General features: G+C 39.8%; 1 protein-coding gene across 2 annotated transcripts in view; it reads right to left on the reverse strand.

Annotated features, from left to right (window-relative positions):
• Window positions 1-20,875, reverse strand: part of OLFM3 (olfactomedin 3) — a 340,444-nt gene that overhangs the window by 37,451 nt on the left and 282,118 nt on the right. For both annotated transcript variants that reach the window (XM_089686595.1, XM_089686596.1), the window contains exon 2: window positions 19,368-19,514. In XM_089686595.1, the coding sequence (XP_089542721.1) occupies window positions 19,368-19,514 (147 nt within the window). The remainder of the gene's footprint in view (window positions 1-19,367; window positions 19,515-20,875) is intronic.

Genomic DNA, 20,875 nt, shown 5'->3' on the forward strand with positions numbered 1-20,875 from the left:
CCTGCATCTTATATACAGTACATATGTCTTTGGATATTTTTTAGATTTTGTGTTACAGTCAATGTTTACACACCTGTATCTCCATTGAAAACAATAGAGCTGTGTTCAGATACGTAATAAAAAATGCCTGGAAATCTGGACTTTTTTACAGCCATGTGACTGAAGCCTTACGGTTCTTTATGCATCTATATCCAGATCAGTAAAAAACATGGCGTTTTTTAAATCTCCGTGTGCAAGAAGACCAACACTTATTTTGCACAGCTTTAATTGCATCATCTTATTTGTGCTATATGATAAAGTTATTTATTACTACTCATTATTAATTACATAACAAAAATATTTAAATACATCTTCTTTCAGGTAGAACCTCTGGCATGTTTTACTGTCATCTATAGTACCCTTAGGGAAATTGATCTTCACTTACTATTCCAGGTACAAAAGTCAGAGGGACAAAAGTGATTACAAATTTTTCCAATGGGACCAGAGACAACAGCAAATGTATAAGAAAGTAATCTCAGTGAAGTTGTGTTGTTACTGTTTGTGAGTTCCTATCTTTTTTACCTTTGTTCTTCCAAATTTCTCTCTTTGCATCACAGTGATAAAAAGTCACTGGAATTCTCCCCATTGGACACAGGCAGAAATAAATAGTTATTCCAACTAAATTACTACTCTAAATAATAAATGTCTCTGGACTTGGGTAAGTTGGATTTAACATGAAATAAATGTGGTTATTTGGACCTAAAGTATATACTGTATTTGTAGTGTTAACTATTGCCAAATCAATATAATATATCCTAAATTACAGTTCAAAGTCCAGTCTTGTGATATCTCACTCAGAATAAATAAAAAATCTTTGTTGCTTTGCTTCATTATCTCATACCGGGCCTCTTGGCTCACCAGCAGAACTTGGCTTCCTGTTTGTTTTTGTCGGTCACTAGAACAATAGCTCAGGCATGGAAGAGCCCGTTTGTACCTCTTCAGCGGGTCCGGGAACGTATGACCACTATGATGTTCAATGAACAGATGTTGAGTATCTGTAATGACTCCCAATGGAAATTCTTCAAAACATGGGAGCCATGGTTGCAATATAACTTTCCCACGCTCCCCCCAACTAGTCTGGGATTGTGATGTTGCTCAGTATTGGCGTTCTCTGACCTCTGCTCTTGGTCTTGTTATCTTTTTCCTTTTTGTACCCCTCCTCCTTTTTCTTTTTTTGTTTGTTATTGGTGTGGCAGCAGTGTGTCACAAATTCACCCACACGCCACGCCCACAGTGACTAGCTAACTGAGGTGCGCATGTGCGGCCGTGACTTGGGGTAAGAGGGAATAAGGGGGGCTTAACTTTGAATATATAAAACCGTATCTAAGACTGGCCCGTGATATACTTTCACAGCCCACACTACCTCTTGGCCACCACCGGAGGGAGACTCCACTCCAATCCAGTTGGTCAACCACACACTGGCAGATACAAATATTATATACAATCTGGTGCACTAATTAGAGTTGAGGAGCAGCTTAGCAATCACACACCCTTCTAGGATCCCTCCAGCTATCCTAGAAGCTAGAACCCTGGTGTTAATCACTCTTCCACTGTCCACACACCCCCACAACAGACACACCACAAATGGTAGTTTGCCACCACCCAACAGTTTATCCGCAGAACGGTCTGCTGGGACACCCCACACACACAGATATTCGTCTGGCAGATCTGTTACCTTTACAATCTGCATGCAATCTGCCAACACGCAGTGCAATTGCATACAGATTGGCAATGAGCTTGACCGAGCATTTAAAGGCACCAAAATACAATACAATCTAATCTCTCCAAAGATATGAGCCCGTGCTTAAATACACAGAAGTCACTTATTAATTTTAAGATTTAATATCCCGAAAGTGGGCAGTGCATAAAATATGTACAAAAAAGTTACAAAAATTACAAGTAGACACACATAGACTATTCACTATAAAACAAAAGGGAATAAAACAGAAATAAAACTTTTACCAAGATTTATCCTGCGACTGGAGCAAGTCAGAGAATCCGTAATCCATTATTCGATCGAACCAGCTCCATTCGAATTACAATGTCCCAATGTCAGGGTCCTTAATTTATGGGGATATGGACATAGGCAGGACATTAGTTCTTGGCCAATTGACCCTGGGGGTGTTCTTGTACCCGCTCACAGGATGTTCTGGGTGCTGACCTGCCCAAAGTCAATTGGACCAAGACCAGCTTGAATCACCAAGTCAGGGATTATATTTCCAACACCAGCGCATCAGTCCGATCGCGACAGTACCAATCACTGTTCCGCTATCACACTCCAACGCCACATAACCATTTCCTGCATTTTTCTGGCATTCTACCTAGTCCAGAAATATAGTTTTTATATGCCGATGTAGCCTACAGAGTGCCCCATCAGAAGGAAGTATTTTCATCTCTCTGCAACTAATATTTTATCTTTAATGAGGGATGAAACATACTCCTTTGATCCCCTGATAAACTTCAAAGCTCTGGTCTCCCGCTGTCATGAAGTCAACCTGTCTCCAGCCGTTTCCTTCCCGGTTTCCCCAGAAGGTGACAAACCTTATTAGCACCCAGGTGTCACTTCCAGCCTGAGGAAGCTGCTCTGTCTTTTCAGATGTTAATTGGTGACCATCTGTGTCTGAGTACCTATGACTAAATATTTCTTTAATGACACGGAATGAACTAGATTTACATTGTCATATTTTCTACAGGTCACATCTTATCTACTCAAATCTGTACATTTATTTCATACAGTGGATAGCTGCCTTTGGTTTGAGTTACTGTTGGTGTTATACCAATGTTTTTATCATTTATGTGCCATTGATAGCCCCTGCGTGGGCGCACCTTTTGCTCTGTTGATGTTAGAGCACTGTTTTTTTAAGTTTTTATGTGCATTTGATAACCCCTGTGTGGACGTGTGTTGTTGCTCCTGTCTTAAACTGTTTATAAATTAATAAAAACATTGAAATACAAAAAATCTTTGTTGCTCTAGCACCTATACAACAATTTGGTACAATTAAAACATTAATATATAGTGAAATATACAATAGGGTCCACATTATACAGAGCTCAGGAATCTAGGAGAGTCTCACTTAGATATATGATTCTACTCTGGAAAGTGTAAATATACTCCAACACAATCCTCTTTCATGTATAGCACATCCACTGCAGATAAGGTGCAGCCACAACGGATATGTAATGGATACACACTTGAATATGAAAGAGAAGAAACAGGAAGCGCCAAGACTAAGTGCAGATTATTGATGTCACGTCTAATTGATAGGTATAAAAACACTCACAAGAACAAAGGTAAAATAGAGCTCATCTGTAGAAGACCACTCTCCTCTATCCTGTAAGGTGCCGCTGGGCAAGCCAGAGTGACAGCTGAAGCCGTGGGTGTAGCAGAGGGAATCTCCCTTGGGTGTTTGGCTGTGCTGGAGTTGATCAATGGCGTCTGTAACCCGGAAATGGCCGCACAACCAGCGTGGAACGCACCAGAGGAAGTGACGTCACAAGGTATAGTGAGGTATAGTGGTTAGAGTACCGTGTGTATTTCAACATGGTACTCTAACCCCTATACCTCATTGATACATATTATATATCCCTCTTTGTTTCTGATTTCCCCCCTCCCCCTTCTCCTGTTCCTTCCCCCCAAATCTTGATCATTTAGGTACAGTGCAATACATATTTGCGTACCATACACGGAAGTGTTTTTTTACATCAGTGTCATATTACAGTTATACAGTTGTGTTTAAAATAATAGCAGTCAGACATCACTAACCTGATCAATCACTGTTTTTGGTAGAAATTATATTTCTACATGGCAAATGATTTACTAGCAGGTGTAGTAGAGTAATAGAAATACAACAGACCCAACAGTCATGACATGCATGCTGCTGATTCTGTGTAATTGAATCACTAATTGAAAGGGGCATGTTCAAAATAATAGCAGTGTGGAGTTCTATTAGTGAGGTCATTCATTCTTTGAAAAACAGGTGGCAATTATTACCCTTACTTAAGGAAGGAAGGCAGCAAATGTTGTACATGCTGGTTACAGTGCATTTCTCTGAAATTCTGAGGAAAATGGGTCGTTCCAGACATTGTTCAGAAGAACAGCGTACCTTGATTAAAAAGTTGATTGGAGAGGGGAAAACATATAAAGAAGTGCAGAAAATGATAGGCTGCTCAGCTAAAATGATCGCAAATGCTTTAAAATGGCAACCAAAACCTGAAAGACGTGGAAGAAAGTGAAAAACTACCATTCAAATGGATAGAAGAATAGCCAAAATGGCAAGGACTCAGCCAACAATCAGCTCCAGGAAGATCAAAGAAGGTCTAAAGTTACCTGTGCGTACTGTTACAATTAGAAGACGCCTATGTGAAGCCAAGCTATCTGCAAGAAGCCCCCGCAAAGTCCCACTGTTGAAAAAAAGACGTGCTGAAGAGGCTACAATTTGCCAAAGAGCACTTTGACTGGCCTAAAGAGAAATGGCACAACATTTTGTGGACTGATGAAAGTAAGATTTTTTTTTTGGGTCTAGTGGCCGGAGACAGTTTGTTAGATGACCCCCAAACACTGAATTCAAGCCACAGTACACTGTGAAGACAGTGAAGCATGGTTGCGCAAGCATCATGATATGGGGATGTTTCTCATACTACCGTGTTGGGCCTATTTATCGCATACCAGGGATCATGGATCAGTTTGAATACATCAGAATACTTGAAGAGGTCATGCTGCCTTATGCTGAAGAGGAAATGCCCTTGAAATGGGTGTTCCAACAAGACAACGACCTCAAACACACCAGTAAACATGCAACATCTTGGTTCCAGACCAACAAGATTGACGTTATGGAGTGGCCAGCCCAATCCCCGGATCTTAATCCAATAGAAAACTTGTGGGGTGACATCAAAAATGCAGTTTCTGAGGCAAAACTAAGAAATAGAGAAGAACTGTGGAATGTAGTCCAATCATCCTGGGCTGGATTACCTGTTTACAGGTGCCAGAAGTTGGTTGACTCCATGCAACACAGATGTACAGCAGTTCTCAGAAACAGTGCTTATACAACTAAATATTAATTGATTCAAAGGAAAGCAAATTTTCAAACATTTTTCAGTTTATATAGTGAATGTTTGAGTTTGTAAAGAATACAAACACTGCTAATATTCACTTTTCTTCAATTTTTGTAGAGGAACAACACAAATTTGATATATTTTTCTTCATGTTTTGATTTGGAATAGAACGTGTAGTGTTCCCAATGCATTTGTGTGTATGGAAATAAAAGCTATTAGAAGGATTTTGAGCTTTATTCACTTTTTTAAACACACTGCTATTATTTTGAACACAATTGTATATATATGTAATATATATCCCTTTGTAATTTTTTATAATTTGTTAATGAATTTTTTATGCATTTTTTATGAATTTTAAATTTTGTCAAGTATATGACTTTATTTATTTAAGAATTTATTATGTAGTATTGATTTAATCATACTTTCACTATTATATCCCGTTTTCAACATTGCCTTTTTTACATATATCCCCTTTTTTAAAAAAACTGTTTGTAATGTGATATTGTACTGTTCCATTAAGTTCAGCTGAGTCTTGCTGTCCCACGATGAACACTAACTCTTTTTAAGCTGTCTCTATTCCTAGCATTTTTAGGCCTATAGAAGGAGCTAGAGCAGGGGTGGGCAAACGTTTTGACTTGAGGGCCGCAATGGGTTCATATATTGGACCCGGGGGCCGGACCAAGAGTAGATGAATGATGTGTATGTGTCATCCATAGTAAGTATAGTAATATTCCCCCATAGTAAGCATAGTAATTAATCCCCCATATAGTAATTCATCCCCCATATAGTAATTCATCCCCCATATAGTAATTCATCCCCCATAGTAATTCATCCCCCATATAGTAATTCATCCCCCATAGTAAGCATAGTAATTCGTCCCCCATAGTAATTCATCCCCCATATAGTAATTAATCCCCCATAGTAATTCATCCCCCATATAGTAATTCATCCCCCATATAGTAATTCATCCCCCATAGTAATTCATCCCCCATATAGTAATTCATCCCCCATATAGTAATTCATCCCCCATAGTAATTCATCCCCCATATAGTAATTCATCCCCCCTATAGTAATTCATCCCCCATAGTAATTCATCCCCCATATAGTAATTCATCCCCCATAGTAATTCATCCCCCATAGTAATTCATCCCCCATATAGTAATTCATCCCCCATATAGTAATTCATCCCCCATAGTAATTCATCCCCCCTATAGTAATTCATCCCCCATATAGTAATTAATCCCCCATATAGTAATTCATCCCCCATAGTAATTCATCCCCCATATAGTAATTCATCCCCCATAGTAATTAATCCCCCATATAGTAATTCGTCCCCCATATAGTAATTCGTCCCCCATAGTAATTCATCCCCCATATAGTAATTCATCCCCCATAGTAATTCATCCCCCATATAGTAATTCGTCCCCCATATAGTAATTCATCCCCCATATAGTAATTCATCCCCCATATTAATTCATCCCCCATAGTAATTCATCCCCCATATAGTAATTCATCCCCCATAGTAATTCATCCCCCATATAGTAATTCATCCCCCATAGTAATTCATCCCCCATATAGTAATTCATCCCCCATAGTAATTCATCCCCCATATAGTAATTCATCCCCCATAGTAATTCATCCCCCATATAGTAATTCATCCCCCATAGTAATTCATCCCCCATAGTAATTCATCCCCCATATAGTAATTCATCCCCCATATAGTAATTCATCCCCCCTATAGTAATTCATCCCCCCCTATAATAATTCATCCCCCATAGTAATTCATCCCCCATATAGTAATTCATCCCCCATATAGTAATTCATCCCCCATAGTAATTCATCCCCCATATAGTAATTCATCCCCCATAGTAATTCATCCCCCATATAGTAATTCATCCCCCATATAGTAATTCATCCCCCATAGTAATTCATCCCCCATATAGTAATTCATCCCCCATAGTAATTCATCCCCCATATAGCAATTCATTCCCCATATTAATTCATCCCCCATATTAAGTCCCCCCTGTGTCAATTCACTTACCTTTGCTCCGCGCTTTCCTCTCGCCGCGTTCCTCTCGCCGTTCCGGTGTAGCATGAAAATGTGTCTCCTATGAGGATCTGTCCCCCTCGACGTATCTGTGCATGTGCCAGTTTCAGGCATTAGCAGCCGATCGGCGATCTCCGGCACATGCGCAGATACATCGAGGGGGATAGATCCTCATAGGAGACAGATTTTCATACTACACCGGTCTTCAGGGCGGAATGTGAGAGGAGCGTTCTCCGCGGGCCGGATTAAAAGGTCCGCCGGGCCGTATACGGCCCGCGGGCCGTAGTTTGCCCATTGCTGAGCTAGAGGCTCCAAGCGCATAGCCTGTTCAGTGTTCCCAAGATCTTCCTATTGACCCTCCGACGTTCGGTGACATCATTTCTGCCGGTGCGTTCCACGCTGGTTGTGTGGCCATTTCTGGGTTACAGATGCTCCAGCACAGCCATACACCCAAGGGAGATTACCTCTGGTACACTCACGGCTTCAGCTGTCACTCTGGCTTGCTTAGCGGTATCCTACAGGACGGAGCAGAGTGGTCGTATACAGATGAGCTCTATTTTATCTTTGTTCTTGTGAGTGTTTTTATACCTATCAATTAAACGTGACATGAATAAACTGCACTTAGTCTTGGCGCCTCCTGTTTCTCCTCTTCCTTATCTTTGTATACAGAGCTGGCCCTGCTCAATAGGACGGCTGCCACTAACCACTCCAGTACTCAGAGACTTTTTATGGACTTTCTTAATTTATTTATTTACCACTTGTGTGGTTATATGATTTGATCATGTTCTTTGCAAGTTCATGTTGAACCAGACCATTTACCCCATATGATGTATTTTTATTTTCCCCCCTTATTTTATTGAATTTGTATTGGAGTATGTACACGCTGAGCACCAGATCTTCCTCTGCTTTCATAAACTTGAATATGGACACCCATCAATGCTATTAGATCTCATACAATGGTCTAATAGTTCCCATCCAAATGCACTTATGAGCAGCTGCTGTTTTTATTGCCTGTTTTTTGTTATACCCTCTGGTTTAATTTCTGTTGGAAATTGTCTCTTGTTCCTGGGCATAAAATGGATTGTGCAGACATATCCAATGATTGTACAGACCAGTATAACTGAGTACTGATTAAACCAGAAGACCACAGAGCGCATCAGATTTGCAGCTACAAAAATAAGATATACCTGTGCTCAAATAAAAAAAATGTATACATAAATATATATAAGGCCTGGTTCACATCTATGTGTGTTTGCGGCCTGCATTTGATTTTTCACATTGAAATTTCGCTGAAGTTCCCGCACCCAAAAATGTGTGGGGGTACCATTCTAAATGAATGGCAGCCCCTTGCATTTTCAAACAGCAGTGCATTTTTACTGTGATTCCTGCACCCACAACCACCCGTATTGATGTGAACCAGGTGCTAAAGGACTGTAACCACATGTTAACACTATAAATTCTGAACAAATTCTCTGCACACCACTAAGCAACACATGCTTAAGCTGCCCAACTTCATCAAAGTAATCCTTCTCTGGCCAGTACCTACTCTGCTCTGCAAAATGCAAATGCTACAGTGGATATAGAGCAAATATGGGGCAAATAGACACAAGTTGTAGAAGAGCTACAGGTTCAGGTCTGGCCACTGACCTATGCTACCATAGAAATAGATATACCTGTGCTCAAATCCAAAACATTTTTACACAGATATAACATATCAAGTGTCAAAGGGGTGTGACCATATGTTAACACTAAAAATTCTAAATTAACTCTCTATACACTACTAGTGCTATACCATATGCCAACCATTATTCACAGACAATTAAAAAGGAAAAGCAGAACAAAAGACACCAAAAGAGTAGTATGACATATGGGAAATGTATTATGATATCAGATCAGGCACTGATCATAGGTCTGTATGCATTTACCAATTTTCCCTGATAGTCCCTTCTTCGTAGCGAGAACTGATTGCTTGGGTTGACTGTTGTCACATGATCGCTATTGATCTCTTCTGGAGATTTGCTTTTTCTTAGGTATAAACATTTATGTGTTGGTTATTTTTGGCAAAAAACTCCTGTCTCTGAGAATAAATGAGCATAGTGTGTCTGTACTCTGCACTCTTCCAACACTTAACCCTCCCCTGCCAGAATACTTAACCCCGCACATTAACCCCACAACCCTAACACTTAAACAATAGGTAAAATAGAAACTGGATACCTAAACCTTCATCCCCCTCCCACATACACACCAAACCTCACCCAAATTTAACTCAACCAAAACCTAAGTCATAAAGTGATCTTAACACTAACCTAACCACTAATCTAAGAACTAATGCTAATTCTTGTACTGAGGTCTACTCACCTAGTTCTACACCAGGAGCCTCTCTCTGATAGCATGCAGCCCTGTATCATGTAGCACAGAGGTTCTAACACCAGATACCATTCTCCTGATTTGACTGGCTTATGATGTCAGAATGGATTTTTTTTTTCACATGGGTATGAAAAGTACCTATAGTTGCCTAGAAATTGTTGTTTTGCCTTCCTCTGAACTAAAACGTTTAGTGTTTTTAAAAACTTTAATTTCATAGATATTTTCCCTTTTTATCCTAAACTGCCTTTTAATTATGGATCAACAGAAGAGAAGACTTGAACAATCAAATGGTCAATTCAAGTTGAGATGCAATGATGACTTTTCTTCATTCTTTTTTTTTCTTTGATATATTTTGTTCATAAAGTAGCAGGCAAGGTCTAGGCCAGTAAAAGCTGTCTAAACATATGTTGTAAAAAGAAATATGTTATGGGATGATTAAGATGTAATAGCAAAGAGAAGTGAAGTCTCGTGAAATTGAATTTTTGGACAAGAACTAGAAAATAATTGCAATAGTGGAACACATTTTAAGTAAAGTAAGTTGGCATGTTAATGACACTTCCTGTAAAAAACAAATCACGGGTAATGGAAGACTTCCAGTGTTTGGTACAGCATGGCTATGGTGAAGCATGAAAGCATGTGTGATAGATGGATTAGTGAAGGTAGCTACCATTGCATTAGCCAAGTTGTCTAAAACAGAGAGTGACTGTTTAGATTGTGTTACATTATATTTGGGATTGGAAGGTATTGATGCAACCAGATTTGCAGAACAGCCTGAGTAATTTTGTATGTTGATGTTTTATAGGTCATAAAGAATGCAAGTTGTTCCCTTTGAAGGTACAGGAAAGGCGAGAACAAAGATAATATAAGTCACAAGCCCGTGATCAGAGGTGATCAGAAGAGAGTAGAAAGAAAAGAGAATCAGCTCAAGAGAGTGACAGTATTAATGTGAGGGGAAGCAGCAATACATAAATACAGTGCAGGTAAGATATACAGTGCAGGTAAAATATTACATGCAGGGGACAGACAACACTAACTAAATGCATGTACTTAAAAATGGTTATATACTCAGAGGGTTTTTTTTTAACCTCAAGACATTACCTGCATTAACGTAAAAATCCTTCCAATCCCTCTTTCCCCCACACTAAACATTTACCTTAGTCCATCACTGTTCACATCTGTAGCGCTGCTTCTCTTTTCTTCCTGGTCCTACAGGAGACTCTAAGAGCTGTAGGAGCCATCGGCTGTCAGTCAAATCCTATGAAGAGCGAGTGGGAGGAATGGACGAGCTGTGCTGTGTGTGTCTACAGACAAACATAGCCTGGCTCAGGAGTGAGCCCCCATGGGTGCCCCTTCGACACATGTCTTGCTGAGGGGACACCCACAGGGAAGCACAAGTGGACAGTGCTGGCAGGGAACCCCAAAAAAGGAGGTAACGGGCCACTCTGTGCAATAGCACAAAGCACATAATTATAACTTCTTTTTTATTTTAATTTAAAAAAAAATAGCCTTTACAACCACTTTAATGAGAAGGATAGGCCAATTAGTAAAATTTAAGGAAGCACCGGCCCATTTTACAACAGGATTCAAAACTGTAAGAAGTACTCCTGAACAATCCAAAGGTAATTTTCAAGAGAGCAAGAAATGTAAAATAAAATCGTATTGCTCCCAGTAAACGAAAAGAAAAATAAATATCGATGAAAGAAAAGCTGACTTTTTCTCAATATACTGGAAAAAATTGCTGTAGGAAAAATAAATGTGGACCTCGTATTTTTATCCCCATGTCAAAAAGACATTTTGTGACAAGGATGACAAATCTGATACAATACAATTGTTTATAAATTACTGTACTCAGTTTTTAGTATATGGATTGATCTGCCCCTGCGGTCTTATATATATAGGAAGAGCTATCGGGGCTTTGCGTCCAAGGAGACACTGTGGTCAACACATCCATGCTCTATTGAACATCTATGTTTATGTTTATGTCTATGTCCATGTGGCATTTTGTCACACATCAGAATAGTAACACAGAGGCCCAATAACCTCACAGGGAAAGAACATTTTCTAAAATGATGCTAGTTGAAACCTACTGGATACATTTATGGAAGAGTATGTCCCCAAGTGGGCTGAATGAAGAAATTGAGATTAGCATCATCCTGTAACTTTGAAACTTTCTCTGGATAAATTTTAAAGCAAAATGAGAAACGAAGTTTGTGATGTTTATAAAAATGCAATAATCATGTTTATATCTACATCATATATTATCCCCCAAGAAAGAAGCAATATTATTCACAAAACAATATATCATTATCACTTGAGAATACATTCTATATTTATATTATTTATTCTGAGATTATTTTTCTAGGTATTTTTTTTAATTTTTTTTTTATTATTTTATGGTTTTATAAGTTTTGTAGCCATTTCGTCTATTCATTATGAGGTTGTATGATATTAAAAACATAAATGTAACTTATCCATACACATACATTTTTAGGTGTATACCCTATTAAATACATCTTGTTTTTTAAATGTATGTCACAATATGTGCACGTTTTAACTTACCAGTATATATTTTTATTTTTATAAAGGTATTGGTCCTGTGTTACTGCCATCTCTTTTTTTAATTACATTTTATTATGTATTGTGCAATGAAAAAGTAGTAACAACAATCATAAAAATATTTGCTTCCTTCTCTCCTATTTATATTTGACACAGAAAGCATTAAAGATCTGCACTCTGTTATCGAGTAGCTCTGTTATTGGAATGTCCGCTCCAGTACACAGGCAGGCTTGAGAAAGGGGGACATGTTCCCGAAACACATCATCTAGGCAACCAGTCACTGTCCACAGAAAGAAGGAAGTGAGCTCCTACTTGCCAGTGTTTACTTGTGCCACCTATGAGCCAGGAGCCCCATTGTGGAGTCATTCAGCAGTGGCATCAGTATGTAACCTTCTCCCTTGCTTGCCAGTTCCCTGGAGTGGATGGAGGAAGAAATATTTCATATCTACACTACACCACAGACCCTGGTGTCAGTGTTAGACTCCTACTGGCTTTCATGCTGTGTATAAGAAATTCCTTTTCCAATATACAAGTCAGTGTAATTCTTGTTTTTATCTCAACTAATATTTTGTGCAATTGTTGTGGTTCCTTTTATTTTCTTTCTTTTTATCTTAGAAGTGTATCTACTGACCTGTGATGCAGTGTTTGATTTGATCTTTTCAATTATGGCTGCTGTGCCCTATGTACTTTGTGATGAGGTCATTGAGCATGAATAGCTATTGCAAGGAATTACTGGGTAAACCCTCTAGGATGGATAGAAAGATAGAGGAAATAAATCTCCATTCAAAGGGTACAGAATGTAACTAAATCTGGCCATACATGGAATGAAAGTCGACTAGTTCAGCAGGGACTGGACACATTTCGATCCATGTGTGGCCACTGCCAATCAACTTTTGTTCAACTGCTCTGTTGGATATAATCTGCTTGATCAGCATTGCAGGCAATAGGCTGCAGTGCTAATCTTTGCATTCTGATAATGGGGGCTCTCCCTGCTGCCAGAATACAATAATGCACCAGAGGATTCCCTCATCCGCCTCAAATGTTTGGATGGGGGAATCAGTTCAGCTTTTTTGTTCAGCCTTTGGGTTGAATGAAAAATCTGAATCATGTATGACCAACTTCATGCAGCATCCCCTCACTGAGACATAGGGTTGGATCAGTGGTGTATCATCCACGAGTGCAGGGTATTAACTGTACATGGGCCCAGAGGAGGGGGGGAGCCCCACTGTGACCTGACACACATTGCACCCATGAATGAAACAAGTCTAAGGCACTGAATCACAGCTGTCACTGACGGCATACTGGCTCCTCTGATCCTGCCACTGCCTGCCCAATGTCACTCTTTGGACCGTCGGCTGTCACTGCCTGGCACCCACCCCCTGATACCTCCCGGCCCCCGTCTACTGATACCAACTTGCAACATTATTGACTGGACAGAGGACTTGTGGGGCTCTCTGTGGTGGTACCCCACACTGTCTCTCCGAAGTGCATCCTGGTCTCCCTGGTGACCTTCACTCCCTCCTCTCCTCTTCACGGGCAGTGGCTTGCTGGGAACTCTGTACACTGTGCCTCGCTCCTGGAGGACATATTTCTCCTCCTAATAATGTGATCTGATCACTCTGCTGTTTAGGGCCAGTGCAAAACCTGCAATAAGGAGCTTGGGGTGTCCCTGCCAGAGACAGACATGCTGAGGAAGAGCCAACCCCTGGGGACATTCAGTGCCAGATGTGGTGAGTGGAGGCTGGGAGCCAGCTATGAGCTGCCAAGTAGACTAGTCACCAGAGGCGGACTGACAACTCGTGGGGCCAGGGGCATCTCATGGGGCCCCCTACTGACCCTGGGCCCTCGGGCAGTGCCCGAGTTTCCAAATGGTCAGTCCGCCCTTGCTTGTCACCCACCAGCTGTTGTGGAACCAGAACTCCCAGCATGCCCTGACAGCTTGTGCTGGACTTTTACTTCCACGGGAGATGGAGAGAAACTTATAAACCTCCGTTCATCATGTGTGAGGATAGAGAAGAGCACCTGTCATATCACAACTGTTATAGAACCAAAAGTCCCAGCATGTCCTGATTTCTGCTGACCTTCCATAGAACTGATATCCTGTATATATTGTATATAGAACTTAGAGTATAGTATTGTGTCTTTAACACTGTCCTGATGTGAGCATTCTGAGTTTAATCCTAGGAGCTGTGAGGACAGACGATAGTCAGGCTCTTAGCTAAGCCATTGCCAATCAATTACTATGCCCCATCCTTCACAGCTTGAGATGGGGAAGTAAATGAAAGCAAATGGAAACCACACAGTGTGCAGATATGCTGGAAAGCTCTGTGCCAACAACCCTTCGAGGCAAACCTGCATAGGCACAGCATAGCTGTGCTGAACAAGGCAGGAAGCAATTAAACCCACAGCAACTCAACATTCAACATATTTCAATGGTGGTTATAACACTTCAGTGCATATCCCTTATATATGAATATCCCTGCACAGATGTGGACTATTCATAGACATCATACGCCCTAAAAGGTCTCCTACTTAAACAATTATTGACAAAAAAAGAGTTTAATTGGATTTGAGCTAATCAATTTTTCTTTCATCACTATCAGTTTATGCTCCAGCTCCTCATCCATTATGGCAGTGGACTGGAGTAAAACTGATTCCCTCACTCTCTAGGGAGCTTAAGTCTTACTATAGGAATATGATTACCATTCATTATAATCATCTCTGTTCTATTCTCATTCATCTGCTGTAAATAATATGATATTTCCTCACCTGTTTTCTAATTTCTCAGGTCAGACAAACTCCCAATTATTTTCACCCAATTGTCTGCATAGCAGCTGAGCCAGAAATGAATAGAACACCTGGGTTGAGTGGAAAGGAATCATTGCAATGGGAACTCTAATTAAAACATAGGCTCTAATATTAAAATTGTATTATTTATTATGTGTATATGGATCTATAGTCCACAGGTACATTATTTTCAAAATAGACTTGGCTAAGCACAGCACGTATCACAAATGGCCATATTACGTGAGTTCATTGTAGTTTAAGAAACCAACTGCAATCTGTTCTGTGAAAACAAACTTACTATTAGGCCTTTTCTATAAGACTGTTTTGTTTTTGTTGGTGACTTTTGGTTTGTAAAAGAAGATAACCAGGCATGGTATATTTTACTTAGTTATACTGGTTCCACATGGGTATATGTATATACCATAACCGGCCAATGTCCCTGGAAGCTGGAAATCACTGAAGCAAACACCACCACTTGAGTGATCTCCACATGCTTTCGGGTCTCATGTTGAGTGGCCCACTTGATGCATCGTGAGCACAGGAGGTTGGCTGCTCAGTATGGGCACCATTCAGCAAATTTTCTGAATGATTGCAGAGTGTTCTCTATTGGATGAGATGGAGAATGGAGAGGTGGGGCAGGGACAGTATGCTGCTCATCTTATTCAATTAGAGAATGCTTTACATTCATTCAGAAAATGCAAAACATTTTCTGAATTGCACCTGTGCTGAGTGATCAACCCTCTCTAGTCACAATGCACCAGGCTGGCTGCAATGCATGGGATCTGGAAACAAATGGAGATAATTAGCATAGCAGTATTTTTTTTTTATTTCCAGCTCCCTGGGATATCAGCTAGGTATGGTATATACATAGTTACATTGGTCCAAGCTGGACCAAAATAGCCATGTAAAAATATAAATATACCATGCCTGGAATTATAGCAATGCTTATTACACTGTATATTGGCAACACTGGTTCTACCCTTGTTTAAAGTGAACCTTTCATGAAAAACTAATAATAAAATTGCTCTTATCTCTGAAAAGAAAAGAATGTATGCTTGTGCCACCAAATGCTGCTCCATTTAGTAGAAATTATCCTCCAATATCTGCTGGGAAACCTACATTACTGGGAATGTTGATCTCCTGGTTCCCCCACTGCTTTTATTGGTTCCTCTTGATGACCTTCATGGCATTTCAGAACACAGTAGAAGGCACCAGTAAAATTTAAAGGAGACCCATGAGCTGGATGAATGGATTAAGATGTGAGCTTTGGCAAAGGAATAGCTGCAAAATGCTATATCGTTTTAGCGTGCTTTTGTCATTTTAAACTCTGGCTGATGACATCACTTGGGATCACTGACAGTATTTTTAAATTACCACTGTACTGTGGATCTGTCATGAGAAAAAATACAATGTTCACACATTGATGGATGACGGGTCTTAGTGATGGATTTGGAATTACATTGCTGGACACTGTAATTTACAATGGATTTGCATTGCTGCACAATGTGAGTGGTGTGACTTTACACCTTTCAAAATTTGTTTTCTAATTAAAGGACTTTTTTAGGAGTGCATTTATGTACTTTTATAGTGATACTAAACCTAAAAATGCTTTTACCTTAATACATTCCCAGCTTTAATGTAAAAAAGGTTTTCTACTTCTCTGCCCCCCCCCTCCCTTCCCTGTGTGAAGGGGAAGAGAGGGGAGAATAGTTCTAGTGCTGTGCATAGCTGCATCTATTCTCTACTCTCTCCAACTTCACCCAGCATGCGAGCAGCAGCAGGAGCCATTGGCTTCTGCTGCTGTCAATCAAATGCAGTGAGGAGGGAGTGGGCCGAAATTCCACTGTGTAAGTCTATGGAGTGCGGCTCCATAGACATATAGCTAGGGAGGGTGCAGACACTGTGTGCCTGCATAGCAAGCAGCTTGCTATGGGGACACATGAAGAAGAAGAGGAGCCAAAATCACCAGTGGGGGACTCGGGAAGAGGAGGATCAGGGCTGCTCTGTGCAATACCACTGGTACTGCACAGGTGAGTATAATATGTTTGTTATTTTAATGTTTTGAATTTAGTAACACTTTAATTCTTTGAGGGAATCGGGTACTAATGAACCTCTGTACTCATTCTCCTGGGAGAGGGCAGATGTCTGGACACCTCACTATTATAAAGGGGGTTCCAGATTCCATGTCCCCCAATATTACCCCCACCTCCTTCTTGGAGTGCAGCACCAGGACAAGGGTGCTTTGTGGAGGAATCATTGCCATCCAACATTGAAAGATATCCCCTCTAATGTTGAAAGGCATGTGGCCTGGTCTAGTTAAGGAAGGTTTAAGAAGGAGTAACATATGCTTATTACACAACCTTTCCTGGCCACCGAGACATCATGCCTAGATAGGGGTCTGAGTGGAATTTCAGGGGAATCTCATGGCATCCCTCCCCCTTTATTTTAAAGGACTATATCCAAACTGCAATAAATCAGTTTGTAGTGCTGCTATGATATGCTAAGCTAACTGTAAAATAAGTACGGTAAATAAATTCCTCCTTCAAATATGCACTCTCAGTGTACACTGCCATTAAGACTGTCTCTAAATATTCTACTGTTCTGGAGCACCACATGAAGCATTAAAGACATCCCACAAATGTGGTATTTAAAGCATTTGTGTATTTTCAATGTTGCCTTTGAATCTGCATGAAAGGGTCCTCTCCCTGTTGTATGATATATATATATATATATATATATATATATATATATATATACACAAACTGCATTGCGTGGAGGGGAAGCAGATGTTCCACATACCTGGAAATGTGGAAAACACACCGTGCCAGGAATAGCGAAGCAGTGGCCTTTCAACACTTGGGAAGCTAGAAAAGTAACTATATTGCCTTTTCTTTTGAGCAGTTATGTTATAGAAATAATGGTGTGTTGACAGGGTCACATTAAGGTAAACTCACCACTAAAGTTATGTTGGGGCTGGTATATTATTTTGTAGTGAATTCTGTTTTGTTAAAAGCATTTTGTGTTTTATTGTGAGCGACAAACTGTGACAATGGAGAAGAGCTTTGTATGGTGATTGTCTAACTAAATATAATATTGATTTTTTGCAAAACATATTTGCTGAGTATGTCATTTGTTCTCTTTTAAATGGTATGTTATACATGGTCTACTAAATATAGTTTTCTTTTATGCAATGCACCAAGTATTTTGCCAGTGTCTTGCTGCAATAACCAATGTGTTGCCCATGTATAACCACAATTATCTGTCTGTTGCCCTCACTGGCTACTTACTGTATGTATTATCACAATTTGTGCTATTTGGCTAATACTAATTACTTTTATGACAGTGGCAATAGGGTTTCAATATTTATCCTTGGCATGTGGGGTGTTAATAGCACTGGGTCGATCGGTATTGCTCAGACTATGAACAGACAGTCTGTACTGGGCACAGACAGTGGTCTCCCCTATGATAGGGGTGTCTGGGTTTGTGGAATATGAGAGGCGTAGGTTTTAGATCAGCAAATCAATGGTTTTCCTGTGCAGTCCTTATAACAAATTTTAAGAGGACATGGATTTGAGGAGTTAGGGTAATGATGTCTGCAAGAATTATTTTAGTTAATGAATATTCTCAAGCAATGCCAGAAGCACTTTGATATGCATCACCTTTTCTGTCACACAAGACACTGCCCTTTTACCTTACTGCTTTATATTGAAGGTACTTCTATTTCAGTAAGTGTACTTAATGCTGTAATTCTTTTTATCTTGACTCCTGTGCACATTTTCCGTAGCTTTCTGCAGACTGATAAATGTCTGCCCTTGTACATTTCACTTACATTTTACTTGTGTGTAAAAATACAGCTTCTGCTCAGAAATATATTATTGACACGATAAATCATAGCGTAACATATTAAATCACATGCAAATGGCTGCTATTCACATCTGTGGAAATGAGAAACAAGAGATATGAACAGAGAAGTTGCTGAGGAAGAAGGGGAGTGTGTGAAATGTGGCAAGAAAGCTTGATTTTGGCTTTTTAAAGGGCAAAATACTGTGGGCTGAAGCAAAGGGCATAGGTTCCTGAACCAAGCTAAATTTCTCCCTTAGCCACTGTTCAGACATAACCACCCAAAGCACAAATTTGTTGCTTTAGAAATATGGTAAATATAATGACATTAACATTAGCAAATGAAAACAAGAACACATCCAACTGAATATGACAGAGAATAATTTAATGCCATATTTATATCAAGCCTAAAGTGAATCTGACGTTCAACCTTTTATAACTAGACATTTAAGAGTGTGTATTTCACTGGCTTCTTGGAATTAAAACAATTAATTAGTAAAGAATCTAACAAAAGCTTATTCTCACATCTGATCTGTGTATCTCTATATTTAGTACAATAATCAAAATAAAAAAAATAAAGCTTTTAAACATGTGCAAATCATAAAAGATAATAAACCCAGACTGAAAAGCAGTGGCTATTATGATCTGGGAAAACAAACAGATGACGGAGCTCACTGACCTTTTCTAAAAGCTGCCGGAGTTGTTTGCTTTTTGCATCTCGGGAGCACAGGTTCTGTTCTGGAGCCACCACGGTGCAGATGCAGCGGCCATCGGGGTCCTGAGCTGAGCTGTAAACCTGCCAGCCTTCCCGAGGGCTTATTTGTGTCTGAAAGAAAAGAACAAAAAAAAAAGAAAGAAAAAGAAAAGTATATTAGAACATATAAACGTGACAATACCTTTCAGTTTAAAAAAGCAATTCCTTGCCAGTCAAGCTGGCTTATTCAAGTAAGTAGAAAAGCACAATTCATTTTTCTTACATTTTGATTGTATTGTGTGCCTTATACAGTCACCGCCATAAAGTAAATTAACCTTACTATGGTGGATCTATAGCCTGCAGCTGACAATACTCAGTTATGCAATGCTGGAATTTAGCTAGATAATTAAATCTATCCAAGACAGAATCGATCCCTTAAAGAATGTTGAATGCTAATTTCTAATAATCCTTCAATAAACACATTTCTGAAATGTTTACTGTCAATAGAAAATAGGTGTCCTGAATGGTTCAAATCACTCATTAAGCACTATCAAAAAAAGAAATCCCATATTATTTATCATGATTAAAGTATACGTTACCCTAAATATTATTTTTGTTTTCTATGTGTGTGTTCACCAGGGGTGGACTGACAACTCGTGGGGCCCCCGGGCAATAGGGGATCATGGGGCCCCTGAGTCCTTCCCAAACTCAAAGAGCCTATGAAAAAGGTACCAGGGGCATCTCATGGGGCCCCCTACTGACCCCGGACCCTCGGGCAGTGCCCGAGTTTCCAAATGGTCAGTCCGCCCCTGGTGTTCACATACAGTATGTGCATTTTATAAATCACAGTCTTATAGTTTTTTATGTATTTCTTCCAGCTGAAATACCTGGCTGATCCTGCCAGTCACCTTTCTTCCTTACTCTAAAGAACCTGATCTGTGCTTGCATGATCGGTTTTCATCCTTTGGGTGACTATTCAGAGGTACAGGATACTGTACACACACATAGCATGCCTGTATTGGGGCATTTGTTCAGTGACCACACCACTCAACCAATCACAGCTTGCCTGTGGCACACTCCTCCTCCCAATGCCTCTTGAACATGCTCCCTGTTCAAGCATGGCCTGCACCTTGCTTTAGGCTCAAACAGACCATGGAATGCAGGCACACTGTGTGTTTGCAGAGTGTCCTGTAATCACCGGCCCCCACTATCAGGAAGAAGAAATGCACAGTCACATGAAATAACTTTTTAACCTTGTTATGGCTGTATTACAAAGTATCTATAACATTGTTCAGTATGTTCACAACTACTTTAAAACAAACAAAACATAGTAGAGTTATACTGTATCACAATTTATATCTTAAAAGTGAGGTTGACATATCAGATTATGGGCATAAGGTGTTTATTTCTAGTTCTTGCTAAAGGTCCCTAATTTTATTTATTTAAAAAATGGGTATTATTTAATTAAGGAGCTGCTGATATAACTAATTGTA

The sequence above is a fragment of the Staurois parvus genome, unplaced genomic scaffold (genome assembly GCF_062004578.1).
Source record: "Staurois parvus isolate SC_StPar_1 unplaced genomic scaffold, SC_StPar_1.0 ptg000402l, whole genome shotgun sequence".
In the NCBI taxonomy this organism is placed as follows: domain Eukaryota; kingdom Metazoa; phylum Chordata; class Amphibia; order Anura; family Ranidae; genus Staurois; species Staurois parvus.